The sequence below is a fragment of the Prunus dulcis genome, chromosome 2, assembly GCF_902201215.1.
Source record: "Prunus dulcis chromosome 2, ALMONDv2, whole genome shotgun sequence".
Taxonomy (NCBI): Eukaryota; Viridiplantae; Streptophyta; class Magnoliopsida; order Rosales; family Rosaceae; genus Prunus; species Prunus dulcis.
This window is the reverse complement of record NC_047651.1, coordinates 20755791-20772766: the sequence shown is the minus strand read 5'-3', so window position 1 is coordinate 20772766 and position 16976 is coordinate 20755791. Positions and strand designations below refer to the sequence as shown.

The 16976-nt window shown below is 38.2% G+C and overlaps 4 protein-coding genes across 9 annotated transcripts; 1 reads left to right on the top strand and 3 right to left on the bottom strand.

Annotated features, from left to right (window-relative positions):
• Positions 1 to 1068: 1068 nt before the first annotated feature.
• LOC117617038 (probable adenylate kinase 1, chloroplastic) lies at positions 1069 to 3707 on the bottom strand. Its single transcript, XM_034346278.1, has 4 exons — positions 3330 to 3707; positions 3082 to 3222; positions 1980 to 2252; positions 1069 to 1492 (listed from the first exon to the last, which is right to left on the bottom strand). Exons 1-4 carry the CDS (start codon positions 3636 to 3638, stop codon positions 1349 to 1351), a joined length of 867 nt encoding a protein of 288 aa, XP_034202169.1. The 5' UTR covers positions 3639 to 3707; the 3' UTR covers positions 1069 to 1348.
• A 416-nt stretch (positions 3708 to 4123) lies between these two features.
• LOC117620257 (protein TONNEAU 1a-like) lies at positions 4124 to 6839 on the bottom strand. Its single transcript, XM_034350405.1, has 8 exons — positions 6576 to 6839; positions 6080 to 6212; positions 5894 to 5982; positions 5677 to 5799; positions 5102 to 5235; positions 4970 to 4995; positions 4730 to 4886; positions 4124 to 4384 (listed from the first exon to the last, which is right to left on the bottom strand). The coding sequence occupies exons 1-8, from the start codon at positions 6660 to 6662 to the stop codon at positions 4333 to 4335; spliced, it is 801 nt and encodes a 266-aa protein (XP_034206296.1). The 5' UTR covers positions 6663 to 6839; the 3' UTR covers positions 4124 to 4332.
• A 1115-nt stretch (positions 6840 to 7954) lies between these two features.
• LOC117619455 (leucine aminopeptidase) lies at positions 7955 to 11351 on the top strand. Its single transcript, XM_034349418.1, has 4 exons — positions 7955 to 9067; positions 9483 to 9716; positions 9808 to 10134; positions 10854 to 11351. The coding sequence occupies exons 1-4, from the start codon at positions 8087 to 8089 to the stop codon at positions 11151 to 11153; spliced, it is 1842 nt and encodes a 613-aa protein (XP_034205309.1). The 5' UTR covers positions 7955 to 8086; the 3' UTR covers positions 11154 to 11351.
• Positions 11352 to 12957: 1606 nt separating this feature from the next.
• Positions 12958 to 16272, bottom strand: LOC117620347 (uncharacterized protein YKR070W-like). Of its 6 annotated transcripts, none has more exons than XM_034350514.1 (12): positions 16070 to 16272; positions 15880 to 15983; positions 15604 to 15639; positions 15254 to 15327; positions 15079 to 15119; positions 14855 to 14926; positions 14533 to 14731; positions 14196 to 14291; positions 13808 to 13875; positions 13457 to 13661; positions 13283 to 13366; positions 12958 to 13135 (listed from the first exon to the last, which is right to left on the bottom strand). In XM_034350514.1, the coding sequence occupies exons 1-12, from the start codon at positions 16195 to 16197 to the stop codon at positions 13076 to 13078; spliced, it is 1167 nt and encodes a 388-aa protein (XP_034206405.1). In that variant the 5' UTR covers positions 16198 to 16272; the 3' UTR covers positions 12958 to 13075. The 6 variants fall into 6 exon arrangements, with proteins under 6 accessions (XP_034206405.1, XP_034206409.1, XP_034206406.1 ...); XM_034350518.1 differs by having other exon boundaries at positions 15079 to 15148; positions 15254 to 15398; positions 16070 to 16235; XM_034350517.1 differs by having other exon boundaries at positions 13059 to 13135; positions 13283 to 13373.
• Positions 16273 to 16976: the final 704 nt, after the last annotated feature.

Sequence of the window (16976 nt, the reverse complement as noted above, 5' to 3'; positions counted from 1 at the left end):
GAAAAAATAGACAAGAATATAGTATAACCGGGCGGCTATACTATTTATATAAAGAGGCGCATAGGGCATAGGCGCCACGTGTACTATTTTTGTTCTAAATTTTTCCAAAAAAGGAGTATAGCCGCCCGGCTATATTATTTTTAAAAGACACTTAGGGGAAAACTGAGTATAGCCGGGCGGCTATACTTCCTAAAAAATATATATACTGTTTGTATTCAATAGTATGTGAGAATTTTGTGTGTCTTATTGAAATTGTTGTAAAAAAATAGGCGTATTAACGATGAGAAATACATGCGTACGTGTATAATACATGATCAAACGCGAATGCGCTAGAATCTTTATACGGGTAATAACTCTAGAAAAGTAAAATATGAGAAAGGGACAATAGATGCTCGAGTAATGGACTAATAGTAACGGATAGGGCTCTTGGGCGATGGAGAAATTCATTTAGGACACCCAAACGATTTCACCAAAGACTTAGTAAAATAGAAATTAATTATTTTGTGGACTTTTTCTATAAATGTTTTCATACTAATTAATAATTACTAATTAAAGTAATTCAAAAAGGCTAAGATGTTACTCAATTACATGTATTGAATTAAAGAAGTAGGCCAAAAAACAAAAGCAAAGAAACTAATTATATGTTTTTAAAATTTAAAAAAAGGAAAAACACTTGTCCCGACAAAAGTAGAGCCGGATGGCTATACTTTTTATATATTAAAAAAAGACGCCCAACGCATAAGTGCCATGTGTCGGAAAAGTAAAGCCAGGCGGTTTGGTAAAAAGCACGAGCATCTAACTGCACACTCACACTCCGCAAATCTTGATTGCCTACATAACATATAACTCATAATTTCTATTAGGGAGATTGGGATTTGTAGGGGAAGATGACGAGCCAAGCATGTGGTAAACATGTGCACAGAGACATTTCCGTCCAAATTTGAGGATTGAAAAGACAGTTGAAACTGGAAAATGATGGAGGGATGATGATATATTAGATGTGAAAGACAGGTGAATCTGTACATTTCATAAAAATAATGGCAAGCTTGTTGTGCAATGAAACTTTAATGCCCACAAAAATAATCATTATAATCTAACCATTTTTCCAAACAAACAACATAACTAACAATACAATATAAATACCCATTTTACATAACTCTGAAACCCCAATAGGATGCTATATAATTATAGATAAATGGGGGGCAGCTCCTGTTTTTTATTGCACATAGAAGTTTTTCCCTTTCAACTTTAAATTATATGCATCTACTTCCAGGACATGCAAAGAATGATTTGGCTTATCGAATGGAAAACTAACTTGTCTAAAGTGTATATGGTACAGAATTACGAATCATGCGGCTGCAGACTGTTTGTCTTCATGGTCTTCCAGATTCAAAGCCCGAAGCAGCTTTGGCCAGGATTCAGGAATCCCTCCAGGAAGATCAAACTCTAACAATTTTCCTCGACTGCAGTAGAACCCCTCCACAGGTTGACTCTGCAAGGACAACATGATATGTGACGCACAAATTACAAATTGAACCAAAATTAAAGACTGTTGTGTTACAAAAAGACTAATGACATAAATAAGTCTTGATTGGCCAGTGTCCAAATGTGAACTCATGACAACAAGGAGAAGGTCCATCTATTAGCCGATGCTGTTCCAATGGATCAATAATGACAAAGCAATCCGATGCTGTTCCAATGGATCAATAATGACAAAGTAATCTTCTCATGCATGGAGAAGATTGTTTTAGTAAGCATAGTTTTAATGCAAGAATTAATACAGTAACAAAGAGCATGCCAAGTAGAACAGTCTCTGAGGCATCAATCCTAAGCAGGAAGAATGGGGAGTATATTATGGGCGGCAGTGCTTCAGTCATATTATTATTAATATATTTCAAACTTAAAAATAAACTTCTGAACTATTTGGTTGACTTCTTAAAAAGGAGTGAAAATAGCATCCCAAGATGCTGAAACAATACCTTATCATTATATATCCGGAGTCTTTCCTTCACAACTTCTTCAGTGTCATCGGATCGTGTGATAAGCTTTGATGCACAATGTGGAGGGGGAAGAAGTGGAGCCATGTACATGCCAGGCTTCCCATCCTCGCCCTTAATGTCAATGCAGGCCACATTGTAATTCCCTCCACACTCACTACAAATCCTTCTTCCAAGGCACTTTGCAAGTAGAGCCTCTTCACGAAGCTTTAGGTTGACCACCAAGTCAATGTCTGTTACGCCCTCTAAAATTTCCTGTAAACCAAACAAAACTTAGAAGGCAAGTTATAACCACAGAGGTAAAATATATTTGAGAGGAGGGGAGGGAGAACGGTAGGGAAGCTGAATTAATGGGACATGAGAATATACTATTTTATCACACAATAAGCTCTGTTGCCAATTTAAGGGCACTAAGTCAATGCCTACTCTTCTTTGTGTAGCCACTGGAGCCATTATAAAAGAAAAGAAATTCAAGCTACTTGGTGAAGTGAGCATCCTTTAACATCAATTTCAAATTTTGGACTGTCCTCCGGAGGTCATAAAAACCTGGAAATTCCCACTAATTCAGGATTTTTGAAAAATTGCACAACATGGTAGATGTTCAGAGTCTAATAATCATACAGAATTTCAATGAACATAAGTCCCGAAGGGATGCAAATTTCTTATACAAATATGCTCAATGAACATCGCCTGCTCATGAATCTATATAACCCAAAACCAAGTGACTCCCATAAGCAAACATATTATCAAAGACAACACAGATGAATTCAGATTTTGCTGACCCAAACATTAAATTAAACCAAAGAAAAAAACATAAAGCAATAACCTTTGAAACCAAAAGAAGCAAGACAGAAGTACTGCTATGCTGGAATTTTGAGGCAGTAGAGTAATAAAATTGTGTGCCTTCAAAGACCATAAGTTTATTATTTATGTGCATACAACTACAAATTTAATTCCAAATACATTTTTTCATCTACACCTGCATGATCATATTGTCCCTATTTGCTATCTCCCAAGCAAGATCATCCAATGTATGTTTCAAGCAAAATTTTGATGGGAAAAAAAAAAAAAAAAAAGGTATTACCGCCTGACGAATAGTTCGAGGAAAACCGTCAAGAATGAAGCCAGTTTCACCCTTAGCTGCACTAGCTTCAAGACGCTTGGACAACAAGTTTATGATAATCTCATCCGAAACCAATTTTCCCTGGTTCACAACCTCTGCAAGCTGCAATTTTTTTGTTCGGGTTTTTCACAAATTGAAATTTTCTGAAAGAAAAAAGAAAAAAAATCAAAGAAAAAGGATAAAACCCTAAGGCCTAAGGGAAGGGGGACCTGAAGAGCGAAGGGACCAGAAGACGAGAGCTCGTCGCGAACGAGATCGCCGGTGGCGATGTGGGGGACGCCGAGGAGGGTGGAGAGGCGAGAGGCGTAGGTGCCTTTGCCGACGCCGGGGCAGCCGAGGAAGACCCACTGGACATTCCTGTCCTTAACGTCTCGCTGCAGAGGAAGAGAGTTTTGGGCGATGACAGAGGAAGACGCCTTGAGGTCAGTTTCGGAATTTAGAAAGGATGATGAACGGAAGCTCCGAACTGAGAAAGAGCTTGCTGCTCTTAATCTTAAAACGCGGTTCAAAACCGCCATGTGAGGAAGCAAAAGTCAAAATTTTTTTTTTTTTTTGGGAGCTGCAGAGAGAGAGAGAGAGAGAGAGAGAGAGAGAGAGAGGGGGGGGGAGAGGGGTTTTTATGTTTGGGGACAGGAGGACGGGAGTGTGAAATTCGATTCTGATTTTTACCTTTTTTGGATTTCTCCGGAAGCCAGGGAAGCAGGCGGTTTTTGGCGCTTAGAAATGTGCCCCGACACGTGTAATAAAATCCAGTGCTCTCCACAAATGTCAAAAGTACATAAATGTTTTTCTTTTCAGCTTTAATTTATTATTCCGTTTATTTTTGTTGGAATTTACTTGCTTTTCTTTGTCATCTGGATTTGACGAGCATGTCATATTTTCTTGTTTGATATCGCAAATGTGACATATTGCGTCATTGAGGAGTTTGGCTCCTGCAGATCTCGAAAAAGGCCTCTGGATTTGGCAATTCCATGAAATTTCATACCCTTCATTAGAATGAAAATTTGCAAGCAAAGATGCAGTTACTAATTTATAGATTTCAAAAAAGGGTCAAAAAGGAAATTACATCACGAAATAAACACTCGAACAAAGCACTAGATCAAATCGGAATACAGTAATAATCTTACATAACATCACTATGATTGAAGGATTAAACATATAAAATACAAATCAAATACACGTGCAGTTATACAAAGGTTGTCGTTGTTCGGCCTACATCTGATCAGACCTGCCCTCATCCTCACTAATTCCATCGCCTGCATGCCTGCAGCCAGATCAAGTAGACAGGGGTAAGAAAACAATGAACAGGAACTACAATCTCTGCTAGATTATGACTTCAAATGAACCTTTATCACAAGGTTTCAAAATGTTATACATAGTTTTGAAATGACAAAAGTGGGATCGACATGTCACAAGGAAAATGTAGCCATATATACTTCTCTTTTAATAAAAGCACCTATGAAAGAGACTTCTTGTAAATAGCCTTACTTTGATTTTTAACCTCATAGAAAATCCATCTCTCTCTAGCATTTTGCATCGCTGCAGTTTTCTTTGAAAGGAAAGCTTTTCCAAGTAAAGTGAATAAAACATAAAGGGGCTCAGAACATACCGCCACGATGTGGTTAGATTGCGAGCTTTTCTATCCAATTGAAGGTTTTCCATGGCACTTGAAGCTCGAATGACATCCTCTGGACTTTCATCACTATCATATCTCCAATTGTAGTCATCTTTCCTGTAGCTAGACATGGACGACCCACCTCTTCGATCTGAATGCTAGAATGTATCAGTTAAACAGAAACAAATGCAAGCAGATAAAGGACAGGGCATAAGAAATTGCTTTGTCACTCACCAGATGACTGGGAAGACGCACCAGGCCTATAATAAGCACACCAACAAACTAATATCAATTAAGAGTTTCAGAGAAAGGGAAAACGAGACAAAGTAAATACAAAATACTGAAGCAGTAATGTAGGCTCAGCACCTTCCTAGTGGAGGCAGCCCTCCAGCAACAGATGATGAAGAAGGTCTTCGCATGTTGCGTGAGTCTAAATTGGATAAGGACTCTGTTTCTGAAGTAGCTAGCCTCCTTCCAGTACCCCTTGCTTGTGATAAATTCTGTAGTAACAAGATTTAATGATAAGAAATCTGCTAAAGGATTAAATACAAACAAAAGATCAGCTAAAGAAATTTGTATTTTGCTTCATTCATTGTCAATCCAGCATTGTGTTTTGGCCAGGAAGTTTTTTACCCTGGTTAGTAGAACCTCAAAATTGTATACTAATCCCATCCTATGACTGATCAAGAGATCTATAACAAAGGGGAAAAAATGCCCATAGGTATAGGAGAGACTATGTCATGCAATCATGTGAACTAATCTATACTGTGTCCAGAAGAATTAATACAAATCAATTAGCAGCCTCGGTTTCGTGATAAAACATAACAATCAGGTAAATGTATCTTGAACCAAAGAAATTATTGCCATGTCAGACTACAGTCCTATTGCAAATTCTCATTTTAACTTGAAAATTATGTGCTTTAACTCAAAAAATATCAAACCTCAAATTTCAAAAATCCTTCAAGCACGTCCAAAAGCAAAGGACCACTATCCCCATTTCGGTTAAGATCATATCCATTCTTGCTACTAAAGTCCTTCAACTCAGCTTTCCAAGAATCCTTTTGCTGCGATTCAACAAAAGCAAAAGCAACAATCATTAGCATAAGATGAACAACACAAGACGCTCAAGACACTTTCTGCACTAAAATACTTGATTACCAAATTACACTCAGGCTGATACACTTTTAGCGTATGGTTTAGTTGCGCCCAGTCTAAGTATTCGCATACTAGTGCTGTAAGCAACCTTCCTACAATGAGCATGTGAAAGTGAAATTCAGCTTAAGAGCAGAAGCCAAGATGAAATTACTTTACTTGAACAAGGAGGAGCAAGGGATAAGTAAGAACCTGAAGGGGAAGCATGGAGCTGTTTAGCACGATCGTTGCAGCTACCAAGCAATGCCGGAGGCAAGCCTTCTTCTTTCTCGATGACCTTGTCCTCCTCTTCAATTGCCTCAAACACACTTGCTCTCAACTCAGCCTACCGCAACAGTAAAATCAGCCAACGACCCAGAAAAATCATTTCTCAAGAACAATAAGTTCGATCATGTACATCAAACTAATACTAAAATATCCAGAATTATCAATCAGCCCCTAATTTTGCACAATGGGGGATCGCGTTCAAAAACTCGAAGCTTCAAATTCCACTTAAGCAAAACAAAGGTACAAACATGAAATTAGAAAACCCTAAAAGTCAACTAAACTCAAGCAACATTTCAAGGATTAACCAGAGAAAAAAACCTCATTTTGGGTTCAAATCAGCTGTGAATGCATATTGAGGAGATCCAAATGATAAAGCATGGAAATGGGGAAAATATGGAGGGGTAAAAGGGGGAATTTGTACCCGGATCTTGGCCAGAACGCCCTTCTTCTCAAGGGTGCGAGTGACCAGAGTCTTGAGGTCCATCATCTCCCTCGTGTAGTCATCCATCTTTTAAGTTCTTCAGGATTTAGGGTTTTCAGAGTGAGAGGATGTGATTGGGATAGAGAGCTCACCCGCCCTCTCTTTCTCAAAGTTTTGAATTTCGCAGCTTTCTTCGATGCTTTGCTTCTGCAGAGAAAAGGAAAGGAAATTTGGCGAATTGAGAACAGTGGGTGTAATAATGGGTAATTGGATGAATGTGGGCTCCACTGGAGGGTGTAGACGTGCGGTTAGCCGGTAAATATCATCTGGGCTGACACTGTGAACTTTGTTTTGGGCCTTTAAATGATATTTTCTAGCCCATGAGTTTATGACCAGCTTTTTATATATGTATGTCTATCTCTCTTATCACGTGAAAATGTCAAATTAGTTATAGAAATCTTAATTGGCACAAACACTAAAAATAATAATGTTATTATCCGGTTTGTCTGGTGTTGTAGTTGATTAATATGAAGTGCCATGAATCCTAAGGATGTGAAGACGAGAAAGTAATTTGATTTACTAACCCCCATACATAATAATGGAGTACGTGCAGATTTAAGTCGCCTTATTGGGAGAGTTGTTTATAAGATTTTGATTGCTCGATAAGAGCTTGAGATTTGATATCAATTTAGATCTTTTGCAATTATCTATTGGAATTCAACTTTGCAGTGAATCAAAATCGATTGAACGTTTTGTGATTTGGTTAAGTCTATTATTATATGATATGGTGCAACCCATTTACTCACATTCGGGTTATATGAGCCACCTAAAGTGGGGAAGTTAGGGAATGGGCGTGGGTTATGATAGAGTCATCTCTTATTAGCCATCACCTAACTTCCCTACTCGAAGGTGTCATCTAAATGGAGAGTTGTTGTTATGATTTTTTTATAATTTTAGGTGGACTACCCGAAGTCTATATAACTTTCATAATCTTTTCAAGTGTAATTCAAGCCTCATAGGTGGAGGACTCACTACATTTTCCAATGCCCCCCATACAATCCAACAATCTTGTAACCATGCATAAGGAACCACAAGAATATACTCAATTTCTTAAAGAAATGGAGATTTATGAAAAAGAGATGTCCTTTATTTAAATATAAAATAAAATAAAATAAAATAACCATTCACAAACTTCTACAACTCAACTCAGCTTGGGAGAGAAGCAGAATTTATGCTTTTGTGCAAGAAAAGTTTCAAATTTTGACTAAAAATAAAATAATGAGACCTTCTGTTTCTCCCTCCAAAGTTTAAAAAGCAAAACCCAGAAAGAAAAGAAAAAGAAAAAGAAAGTAGTTATTGCAACGAATATCGTTCTCTCTCTCTCTCTCTCTCTCTCTCTCTTTATATTCATTCTCATTCATTTCCGAGAGATCTACGTCTTCGCTTCACTGCTTGCACTCTCTCCTCCTCCTTCTCCTCCGAGCTCACTCACCAGTTAGCCCTAAAAATCAATGGCGCCAATCGACCCTCACTCGTTTACCGAGTCGACTCACCCACTCGCCACCCACATCTCACTCTCTCTCTTCTTCGACTTCCCCTCCTCCACCATACACGCCTCCGCCCTCCTCACCCTCCCGGCCCCACACTCTGGCCCACTCTCCCTCGACGCGCGTGCACTCACCGTCCACTCCGTCCTCGACCCCCAATCCTCTGCTCCCCTCCCTTTCTCCCTTTCCTCTCCTGACCCAATCAAAGGCTGCCACCTCACCGTCTCCCTCTCCAACCACTCCTCTTTTCTCATCGTCTACTCCACTTCCCCTTCCTCCTCCGCCCTCCAGTGGCTCTCTCCTCCCCAGACCTTCAACAAAACGCTGCCGTTTGTCTACACACAATGCCAGGCCATCCACGCGCGCTCCGTCTTCCCATGCCAGGACACTCCGGCGGCGCGTGTGCGCTACGCGGCAAAGCTTAACGTCCCACGCCAGCTCTCCGCCGTCATGTCCGCTCGCCACGTGGACCGCCGTGACCCGATCGCCGGCGAGGGAGCCGCGCTGGTCTCCGCTGACGCACTGTGGTGCGCCGAGGGGAGAGTCGTCGAGGAGTTCGTGATGGAGCAACCAATCCCGCCGTACCTGTTCGCCTTCGCCGTCGGCGAGCTAGGATTTCGGGAGGGGGGACCGAGAACTAGGGTTTACTCGGAGGCGGTTCCGGCGGTGCTGGAATCGGCGGCGACTGAGTTCGCGAGCACCGAGGACATGATCAGGCAAGGGGAGTCCTTGTTTGGGCCGTATGAGTGGGAAAGGTTCGATCTCTTGGTGCTTCCGCCGAGCTTTCCGTACGGTGGTATGGAGAATCCAAGAATGACGTTCTTGACGCCGACGGTGCTCAAAGGCGACTCGAGCGGCGCGCAGGTGGTGGCGCACGAGCTGGCGCATAGCTGGACTGGGAACTTGATCACCAACAAGACTAATGAACATTTTTGGTTGAATGAGGTACTATCACATTATCTTTTTTTATCTCATATTCAAGTGGGTTGGTTTTATTCAGATTTTTGGTTCATGGTTGGTTTTGATCTTTTATATTGACAAGATTTATAGATATTGTTTGTTTTTGCCTTTATGATACTCGTTTTCTTCATTTGAACTTTAAATATAGACTTGTTAAATTTCTTGATAGATGTTGTTCATTTTTGGTTAATTTTTAGCATTTGTCTTGTTGAATTTTAAATATAGTCCAGCTTCTAGAAGCATAACACACTAGGGTATTTGTATAATATCTGGGCTAGGAGAATTTAAAGAATATATGGTAGGCTTAATTGTGGGTATGGTTGATTATGTTTGAGATTTGCAATGTGCATGCTGTTCCTTGAAGTGAGGTTAGCGCGTTAATCCTTATATATTGTTACAGGGTTTCACGACATATGCTGAGAGGAGAATTGTTGAGGCTGTGCAAGGCGAGGACAGAGCTGCATTAAACATTGGAATTGGTTGGCGGGGTTTGAATAAGGAAATGGAGAGGTTCAAGGATAACTTGGAGGTCACAAAGCTGAAAACCAACCAGGAAGGAGTTGACCCAGATGATGTGTATTCTGAAGTTCCATATGAAAAAGGTTTCCAGTTTCTATGGCGCATTGAACGCCAGGTAGGTTGATTATATGCTCTAACTTCTTTGCCTCATGATGTTGTGCTATAAAGAGGATTTGATTGTCACACGTTTACTTTGGAATGTTAAGGTTGGAAGGCCTGCATTTGATGAATTTCTCAAGAAATATATTGCCACCTTCAAGTTCCAGTCAATTGATACCGATACATTTCTCGATTTTCTGAAAGCAAACCTACCTGGAATAGAGAAAGAGGTTGACTTAATATTATGGACTGAGGGTACTGGTATCCCTCCGGATGCCTATGAACCAGTTTCCAGTATATATTCAAAGATTGTGTCAATGGCAAATGAATTTAAGCTTGGTAGGATGCCAAGGGAGGATGAAGTTGCTGATTGGCAAGGGCAGGAGTGGGAGCTCTACTTGGAGAACCTGCCCAAATCTATTGAAGCTTCACAGGTACTGTACTACTGTTGAGTTTCTTCTCTTCAAGTGATTTTCTATTACCAGGTGCTATGACTTGGATTTTATATCTGCCTTCAAATCACTTTTTGTAATTACTTTATTTCTTAGTTTGTATAAGTAACTTTTGCTTCAACGTCTAATTCATATTTAGTAGTAAACCTATGCTTTTCATATAAGTTAATACTTCTGTGGTTTTTCAATAAATATATAAGCAGTTATTTCTGTATGGGGTGCACTTCTGATGCTGACCACATCTGCTGGAATTGAATTTTGGGCATAGAATTGAGTGCTTGTGAAGGGCCAAAGCCAGATGCACTTATTTTATAACACAGTGGTTCTTCCATTACTGACCAGAAAATCTTATTCTATTTCTTCATATGCAATCTTGTCTTTTTCATTGGACTGTTTCAAGGATGAATTTGAGTTCAAAATTGGAATTTGATGATGTTGCAATTTTTTACATGGTTAGAAGTTGGGGATAGGCATATCTCTTATAACTTGGTTTGCATGTGGAAACATATTCTTTTAGATTTGAAATAGTCTTAGGAGCTCATACCTTGTTGAGTCAGATTCTAGGAGTGAAATAGCCTTGTATTTTTCCTCAAGTGTTTCATTTTAACTCATTTCTGTTTCAGCTTCAGTTGTCAATGCACTTGTTAAATCTATCCCACTTTTATGTTGTCTTATCATAACATATGTGTTTGGATTTGCAGATTTTGGAGTTGAATTCACGCTTCAGGCTGTCTGAGTCAAAAGATTACGAGGTGAAGGTGGCATTCCTCCTACTGGCCATTGCTTCCAAGTGCAAAGAACACTATGTTGAGGTGGAGAAAACTTTGAAGGCAGTTGGAAGGAAGAAGTACCTTGTCCCACTCTACTCTGCTCTTGTAGAAGGCGGCACTGGAAAGGAAGAAGAGAAGATTTTGGCCAAAAGGGTGTTTGCAGAGGCGCGTGACACTTATCACCCTATAGCTCAAGGTGTTATTGAGACAATTCTTAGCAAACACATCTAGGAGGATGGAGTTTGAGAATGTAAATCACATGTGAATTGAATTTCAGAAGCTAATCCCTCTTGATGATGCCTGTCGTTGGCTATGCTAATCTCTGAGATATGTAGGCTAAGCCTTGATTGTTGTTGAACACGTGCATCTTTGTTGATGCTGTGCTCATTTGAATGATCTCGTAAATAAAAAAGTAATGCTTTTCTATCTCAAGTATTGTTGATATTGCTGACATCTGTGGAGGATATACAACAACACCCCACACAAACAAACAAAAACTCCATTAATCATTTCGACTTACTGGAAGAGCTTCGTAGATGGCATGACATGTAGTTTGGAGATAAATTAAATTGTGCTGGAAGTATTCTGATTGCGTACTTTTCAATGTGTTTACTAAAACATGGGTTATGTGAGTTCCGATTACTTCTCTCATATTCTCAACTTTCCCGATTCATGATTCCTTCATTCAATTGAAGTAAACATACAGAGTAACATATCCTCTCTCTTTTTTTAAAAAAAAAAATATATTTTTTGGGTGGAAGAACGTCATCTATTATTGTGTACACGAAAGAAAATGGATGAAAAGGCTATGTCCAAGGTCTAAAATATCGATGATATCGGAAATATTGGTAGTCCAAAAATATGGAAATTTCGATGGAAATATCGGGATATTATCGATATCGATAAAAATTGAATAAAAACCACGGAAATTGTAAGAAAAACTTGGAAATTTTCATTGAAACTTTGGAGAATGTTTATTTAGTCAATTATCTATGGGTTTATCACAAAAAATTAGAAGGAAATGCATTGCATGATGGATTTAACTAATTTTAAGTTGATTATACAGCAAGCGGGCAAACACTATGAGTGTAAAAAATATGTAATAATTAATGAAAAAAGATTAAATACACCGTAATCATTTATATATAATGATTTACTATAATATTTTACACTTTATACATTGCATGGTAAGATACATGAGTGACTTAGTACCACATAGAGTTCCTACGAGGTTCAAAATTTTCACTATCTTCATCATCTCTATGTGTAGAATAAATGTATTGTGAAGAGTAGTCATCAAATGATAAATCCCCAAAATAGTTTTGCATGTAATTGTTAACATACCACCCATATAAATATAAATATTTTAGCATATTATCACAAAAACATAAGTGATATGGTGTTTAAGGTGTTAGAGGAGTAAAATGGGAGGGGTTCATATCCACTTTGTGTTTTTTTCTCCCCTTTTTCCCTTTTTTTTAAAAAAAAACTTTTTTTTTCCTTCACATCGATATTTTCGATATTTTAGCGATATTACACCGAAATTTTGACAAAATATTGCTGAAATGTGAGCGAAATTATCGACATCGATATTTTCCGATATTATCGTCGATATTGTCGATATTTATACGATATGTACATGGATATGTTCCGAAATATCCGTGATTCGAAAAAACCGAAATATCCTCGATATTTCCTCGATATTATCGATATTTCAGACTATGGCTATGTCATTTTAATAGACAGAAAAAGAGTATGGGAAAAAAATGGGCAACTTTCCATACCAACCTCCATAGTGGAACAAAGGCACTGAGAAGGTAAACATTATTTTGTCTGAGCTTACGCAAGCAGATTGTGGTGAACTTGCTTGCACGAAAACCACTGCTTTGTACTTGTCCTATGGCAATTGTAAGGATAGTGGCTCTCGTGATCAAAATCTCCATCAGTACCGAAATCAGCGCGTAACCTAGGATTAGCACAGGATCAATTTTTAGCCATGAAATCAGCTAAAAAGAAAAGGCCATGAAACTGAATATGAGGTTGCATTCAATTATAAGAGCTGCTTGATCCAATTTTCTGTCAACCATACAAGCGAAACCCAGTATATACATAATCACTCTCAAGTAAATTTTCTTTTCTTTCTTTTTTCTGAGCTAAGGAGTTCCTTCTCTCTTCAGAATGTAGTCCACTGCCTCTTCTACGGTATCCACAACCTACAGTAGGAACAAAAGGGTATGCAAAAAGTTTAACGCAAATGCAATCAAATTGAAATTATAAGTTATTACGCATTTTTCACACTTGCAAGTGACAAACTATCTCCGGCACCGCCTAAATATTCTGATGATGTATATCCAACGTACCAGATCTGCTGGAAACTCTGCATGATTATCTTTCCCCTTAAAAACACCTGTCCTCGTCAAAATAGAAAACCAAGGATGTCCAGCCTGAGAACCAGGTGCAATGCTTGTCAAAATAAATTCAAACTTCAAAGCATTTAATAGTAAAAAAATTTCACCGTAAGGAGAAAGACAGACCTGTTGAGCACCTTTGACATCAACTGAAGGGTTGTCACCAATCATGTAAAGGGTTTTGAAAGCATGCGACTGAGAGTTTCCAGTATTTGTTGTATCATTATGACAATGAGATGGTTGAAGCTGTGTCAATATAGCTTCAGTGTTCTTAAACACAAACGGATTTGGCTTCCCAAAAGAGACATATTCCAAAGGATCATGGTGAATCCTGCAGCAAAGACAAAAGTAAATTATATTACTGAAGGCATGCTAAGGTAGCATGGACTGCATATGACAGAATAACTTAGTGTTCAATCAGAAGTGCTGGCATGCAAAGGTAGGATTATGAACACAATGGAATATGACACATCTCACCTGTTGAAGATGCTTTCAAGTGCAATTCTGAAAGCACCCATTCCGAGTCGCTCAGAAGGAAATGCAGCCTGTATGTTATAAGTAGGCGGCTGATCAGTACAATGCCAGTACCATGTGAAACTTAAAGTTGAAAAAGAAAGAAAGTTGATGATGAATAAAGGGAAGAGAGAAAAAATGAATCCTACTCTTCTAAATGTCAGGGATTGGGGCATATCATCCATATAGAACCCAATGCATCGAAGATGTTCATGGGCATAGTACAAGATTCAACGGGTTTCAGCAAACAGGTCACTCAAGCAAACAAACAAATCGTGGCTTGTTTCTTTATATCTCCAAATTCAGGATTCAGTTTTTCAGCCCACATCTTTATAGAATCATAGTTACCAACCTGATACTCAAGATCATCTGCGGCAAAATATAGAGGTGGTTGATGCCCGTTCTCTTGTCCAGGAAACCCTCCAGATCTTAGAATGTCACAGAGAACCTAATTCAATTCATGAATCAGCTCACAGCTTTGGTAAGGACACAAATGACCGCGGTCTTCTGCAATAACATGATGGTAAAGTTGCAGTTCCCAAAACTTTATTTTCTACTTCATACACATACCAAAGTTGGCAATTTATGTGGGATTTGAGCCCGCTAGGCCAAGGGAAGCTACAATTTCAAATTCTTAGATGCTCTGATTTCCAAATACTGCATTCTAAATAGTAAAATGAAAAAGATACCTGAATGTCCCTGCCCCAATCTACAGGGTCGCTGACAACAAAAGCTGCACTAACCCTGTCAGAATAAACATCATATCTTGGCACAGACTCCTTGGGGTGGCTGCAATCCAATGCCTGCTTAGTTCTCCACAGCTTATATTGAGATACAGGATCAATATTCTTGAAGTAGGATGCATACTCATCTAATGAGAGAACTTTTCTGCCACCACAAATAAATTTGGCTATTTGTTACTTTCACAAAATCTAGCAACAGGAGGTATCAAATTCAAACTCAGACGACTCCACAATCAAGAACAAGCTAGACTTTAGGTTAAAAATTTACTTGAAACCATAATCAGACATTACAAGAGCCGGTTCCCCTTTTCCAAGAGCAATAATGAGTTCATTCTTATATCTGTGAGTAAAACGGATAAAATCGCCATAAGATAATTAAAATAGGTTAATACATTGTTTACACACTGAACTATAAACAAAGTCAGGGGAGAATATGATACATCAAAATTACACATCAATGTAGCAAAAGATTCATGTCAAACTGACATATACCTTCTCAACAAACTTTTGAAAGGTGTGTGACCCTGTACAACCTGCATCACGATAAAAAAAGAAAAGAGAGCTATTCCAAAGGTTCCATCAGTCAAATAAAATTCACCAAAAATTAGAAACAAAAGAACATCATCTTTAAGCTCATAATACATAATTAAAATGTTTAGAATATTACCTGAGAAGGCAAGATGTTAACTCCCAAAAGTTCAGTTAATTCAGCGGCTCGTCTTGATTCCGGTATGCCACCTCCTATTTCAACCGCACAGTAGCTATTAGAAAGTTTATTCTTCCACTTTGTATCTAACTCTTTGGAACAGAGACTACAAAGGAACAATCCACGTGACATGGGCTAAGTATAAATATACTGGTAAGACACTCAGACACACAAGTAAGAATATCTCAAAGATTATAGACTTAAGTCAAAATTATGAACAAATATCCATTGTTGAACTAAATGAAATTCGAATGAAGTTCTAACCAAAACATATTGAATGTTTCCAATGTGAAAACGCTCAGATGACTTACCATTGGTCAAAAACAGAAAAGGAGCCTTCAAAGTACCTACAAAGAAGCAGAATTTTCATTAAGCTAGAGATACTATGAGCGAAAAAGTAAACCATGTCAATGAAAAACCATCATCCTCAATAACACAATACATAAACTTGAGCCAAATGAATCAGTTTACTTGCCCAGAAAATAAGAAACAAAAACCAATTTCTATTTTTCTTTTTCTTTTTCATTTTGCTGAAAAATAAATGAAATTTATTAATTTAGAGAGAGAAAACATGGAGTTCTTAGTACCTGATGTTCCGTACAACTTCCTTAAAGCTCGCGGAGACCCTCCAACGGGAACACGGCCACGGAGAATAACCCCGTCAATGTCAAACGCAATTCCAAACGAAGGCCTACAGTGCAACCAAACGTCATCTTTTAGCTATTTCTATAATTTTCCCACCGTTTCTCGGGAGCCAAACAGAGAATTGGATATAACCGTTCGGGTTCGAGCCTAGATTGAAACTGCGACTGAGAGTATGAACGCGATTGAAACAAATATGGCGCTCTATTTTTGCTCTGATAAACCTTGAAGACCGTACGGTATGTCATCCTCATCGGCGTCATCGCGTTCTCTCTGTCTCTCTTCTGGTTCAGCTTTGCTCTCTGAGCTTCGTGCTCGTGGCTACAGTTTAACGGTAACTGTCTCATACGGCGCGTTACGCCGCGTCGTATGCAATTGTGAACCTTACCCAAGTTAGCGCGCCACGTGGTAAACCTAAAGGAGCATTTGTCAAAGTGACAATTATACCCTTGTATTTTAATTTTAAAATACAAGCGATATTAGTATATTACAACTTTCGTCCAAAAAAAAGTATATTACAACTTGAGCTACAAATCCGTTATACCCTATAATTATGTAAATGCATATGTATATCCGTTATACCCTATAGTTGAAGTCAGAAGGAGAAATCAAACCTAAGACCTTGAATGCATTTGTAAATGTTCTTAATCATTTGAATTATAAATCCGTTATACCCTATAATTATTCAAATTATAATTAATTATTTACTTTGTTATTGAAAAAGAAAAACAATAGTGGACTATTATTTAGCCATAAATCAGCAAATGAAATCAACTATGAACAACAAAGATGAGTTGGCAGTTATCAATTGTTAGATTGTCAAATCATGTTATATGTATTTGTACGATGTAATTATCTAATAGTTTGTCATTAATATATGCGTCAAGTAAACATATAAAAAGTGAGAATACCATTTTGACAGAAAAAAAAAATTTTGAAAATTTTATCTTAGAAATATAAATTATTATAAATTTTTAATTTGGCAAATATTTCAATTAACATAATAGAAATTTTGTTGAGTTGGGAATTGACTTGTACCCCA

Excerpts from the sequence above, each read along its gene's own strand:
- LOC117617038 (XM_034346278.1), bottom strand. The coding sequence starts at position 3,638 with ATGGCGGTTTTGAACCGCGTTTTAAGATTAAGAGCAGCAAGCTCTTTC. Across the intron at positions 3,223-3,329 it reads CTGGTCCCTTCGCTCTTCAG|CTTGCAGAGGTTGTGAACCA; the intron begins GTCCCCCTTCCC and ends AAAAAATTGCAG. Across the intron at positions 2,253-3,081 it reads CTCGAACTATTCGTCAGGCG|GAAATTTTAGAGGGCGTAAC; the intron begins GTAATACCTTTT and ends TTTGGTTTACAG.
- LOC117620347 (XM_034350514.1), bottom strand. The coding sequence starts at position 16,197 with ATGACGCCGATGAGGATGACATACCGTACGGTCTTCAAGGTTTATCAG. Across the intron at positions 15,120-15,253 it reads TTAACATCTTGCCTTCTCAG|GTTGTACAGGGTCACACACC; the intron begins GTAATATTCTAA and ends ATCGTGATGCAG. Across the intron at positions 14,927-15,078 it reads TTCAAAAGTTTGTTGAGAAG|ATATAAGAATGAACTCATTA; the intron begins GTATATGTCAGT and ends TTTTACTCACAG.
- LOC117619455 (XM_034349418.1), top strand. The coding sequence starts at position 8,087 with ATGGCGCCAATCGACCCTCACTCGTTTACCGAGTCGACTCACCCACTC. Across the intron at positions 9,717-9,807 it reads TATGGCGCATTGAACGCCAG|GTTGGAAGGCCTGCATTTGA; the intron begins GTAGGTTGATTA and ends TGGAATGTTAAG. Across the intron at positions 10,135-10,853 it reads AATCTATTGAAGCTTCACAG|ATTTTGGAGTTGAATTCACG; the intron begins GTACTGTACTAC and ends TTGGATTTGCAG.
- LOC117620257 (XM_034350405.1), bottom strand. The coding sequence starts at position 6,662 with ATGGATGACTACACGAGGGAGATGATGGACCTCAAGACTCTGGTCACT. Across the intron at positions 5,983-6,079 it reads GCTCCATGCTTCCCCTTCAG|GAAGGTTGCTTACAGCACTA; the intron begins GTTCTTACTTAT and ends TGCTCATTGTAG. Across the intron at positions 5,800-5,893 it reads ATCAGCCTGAGTGTAATTTG|CAAAAGGATTCTTGGAAAGC; the intron begins GTAATCAAGTAT and ends GTTGAATCGCAG.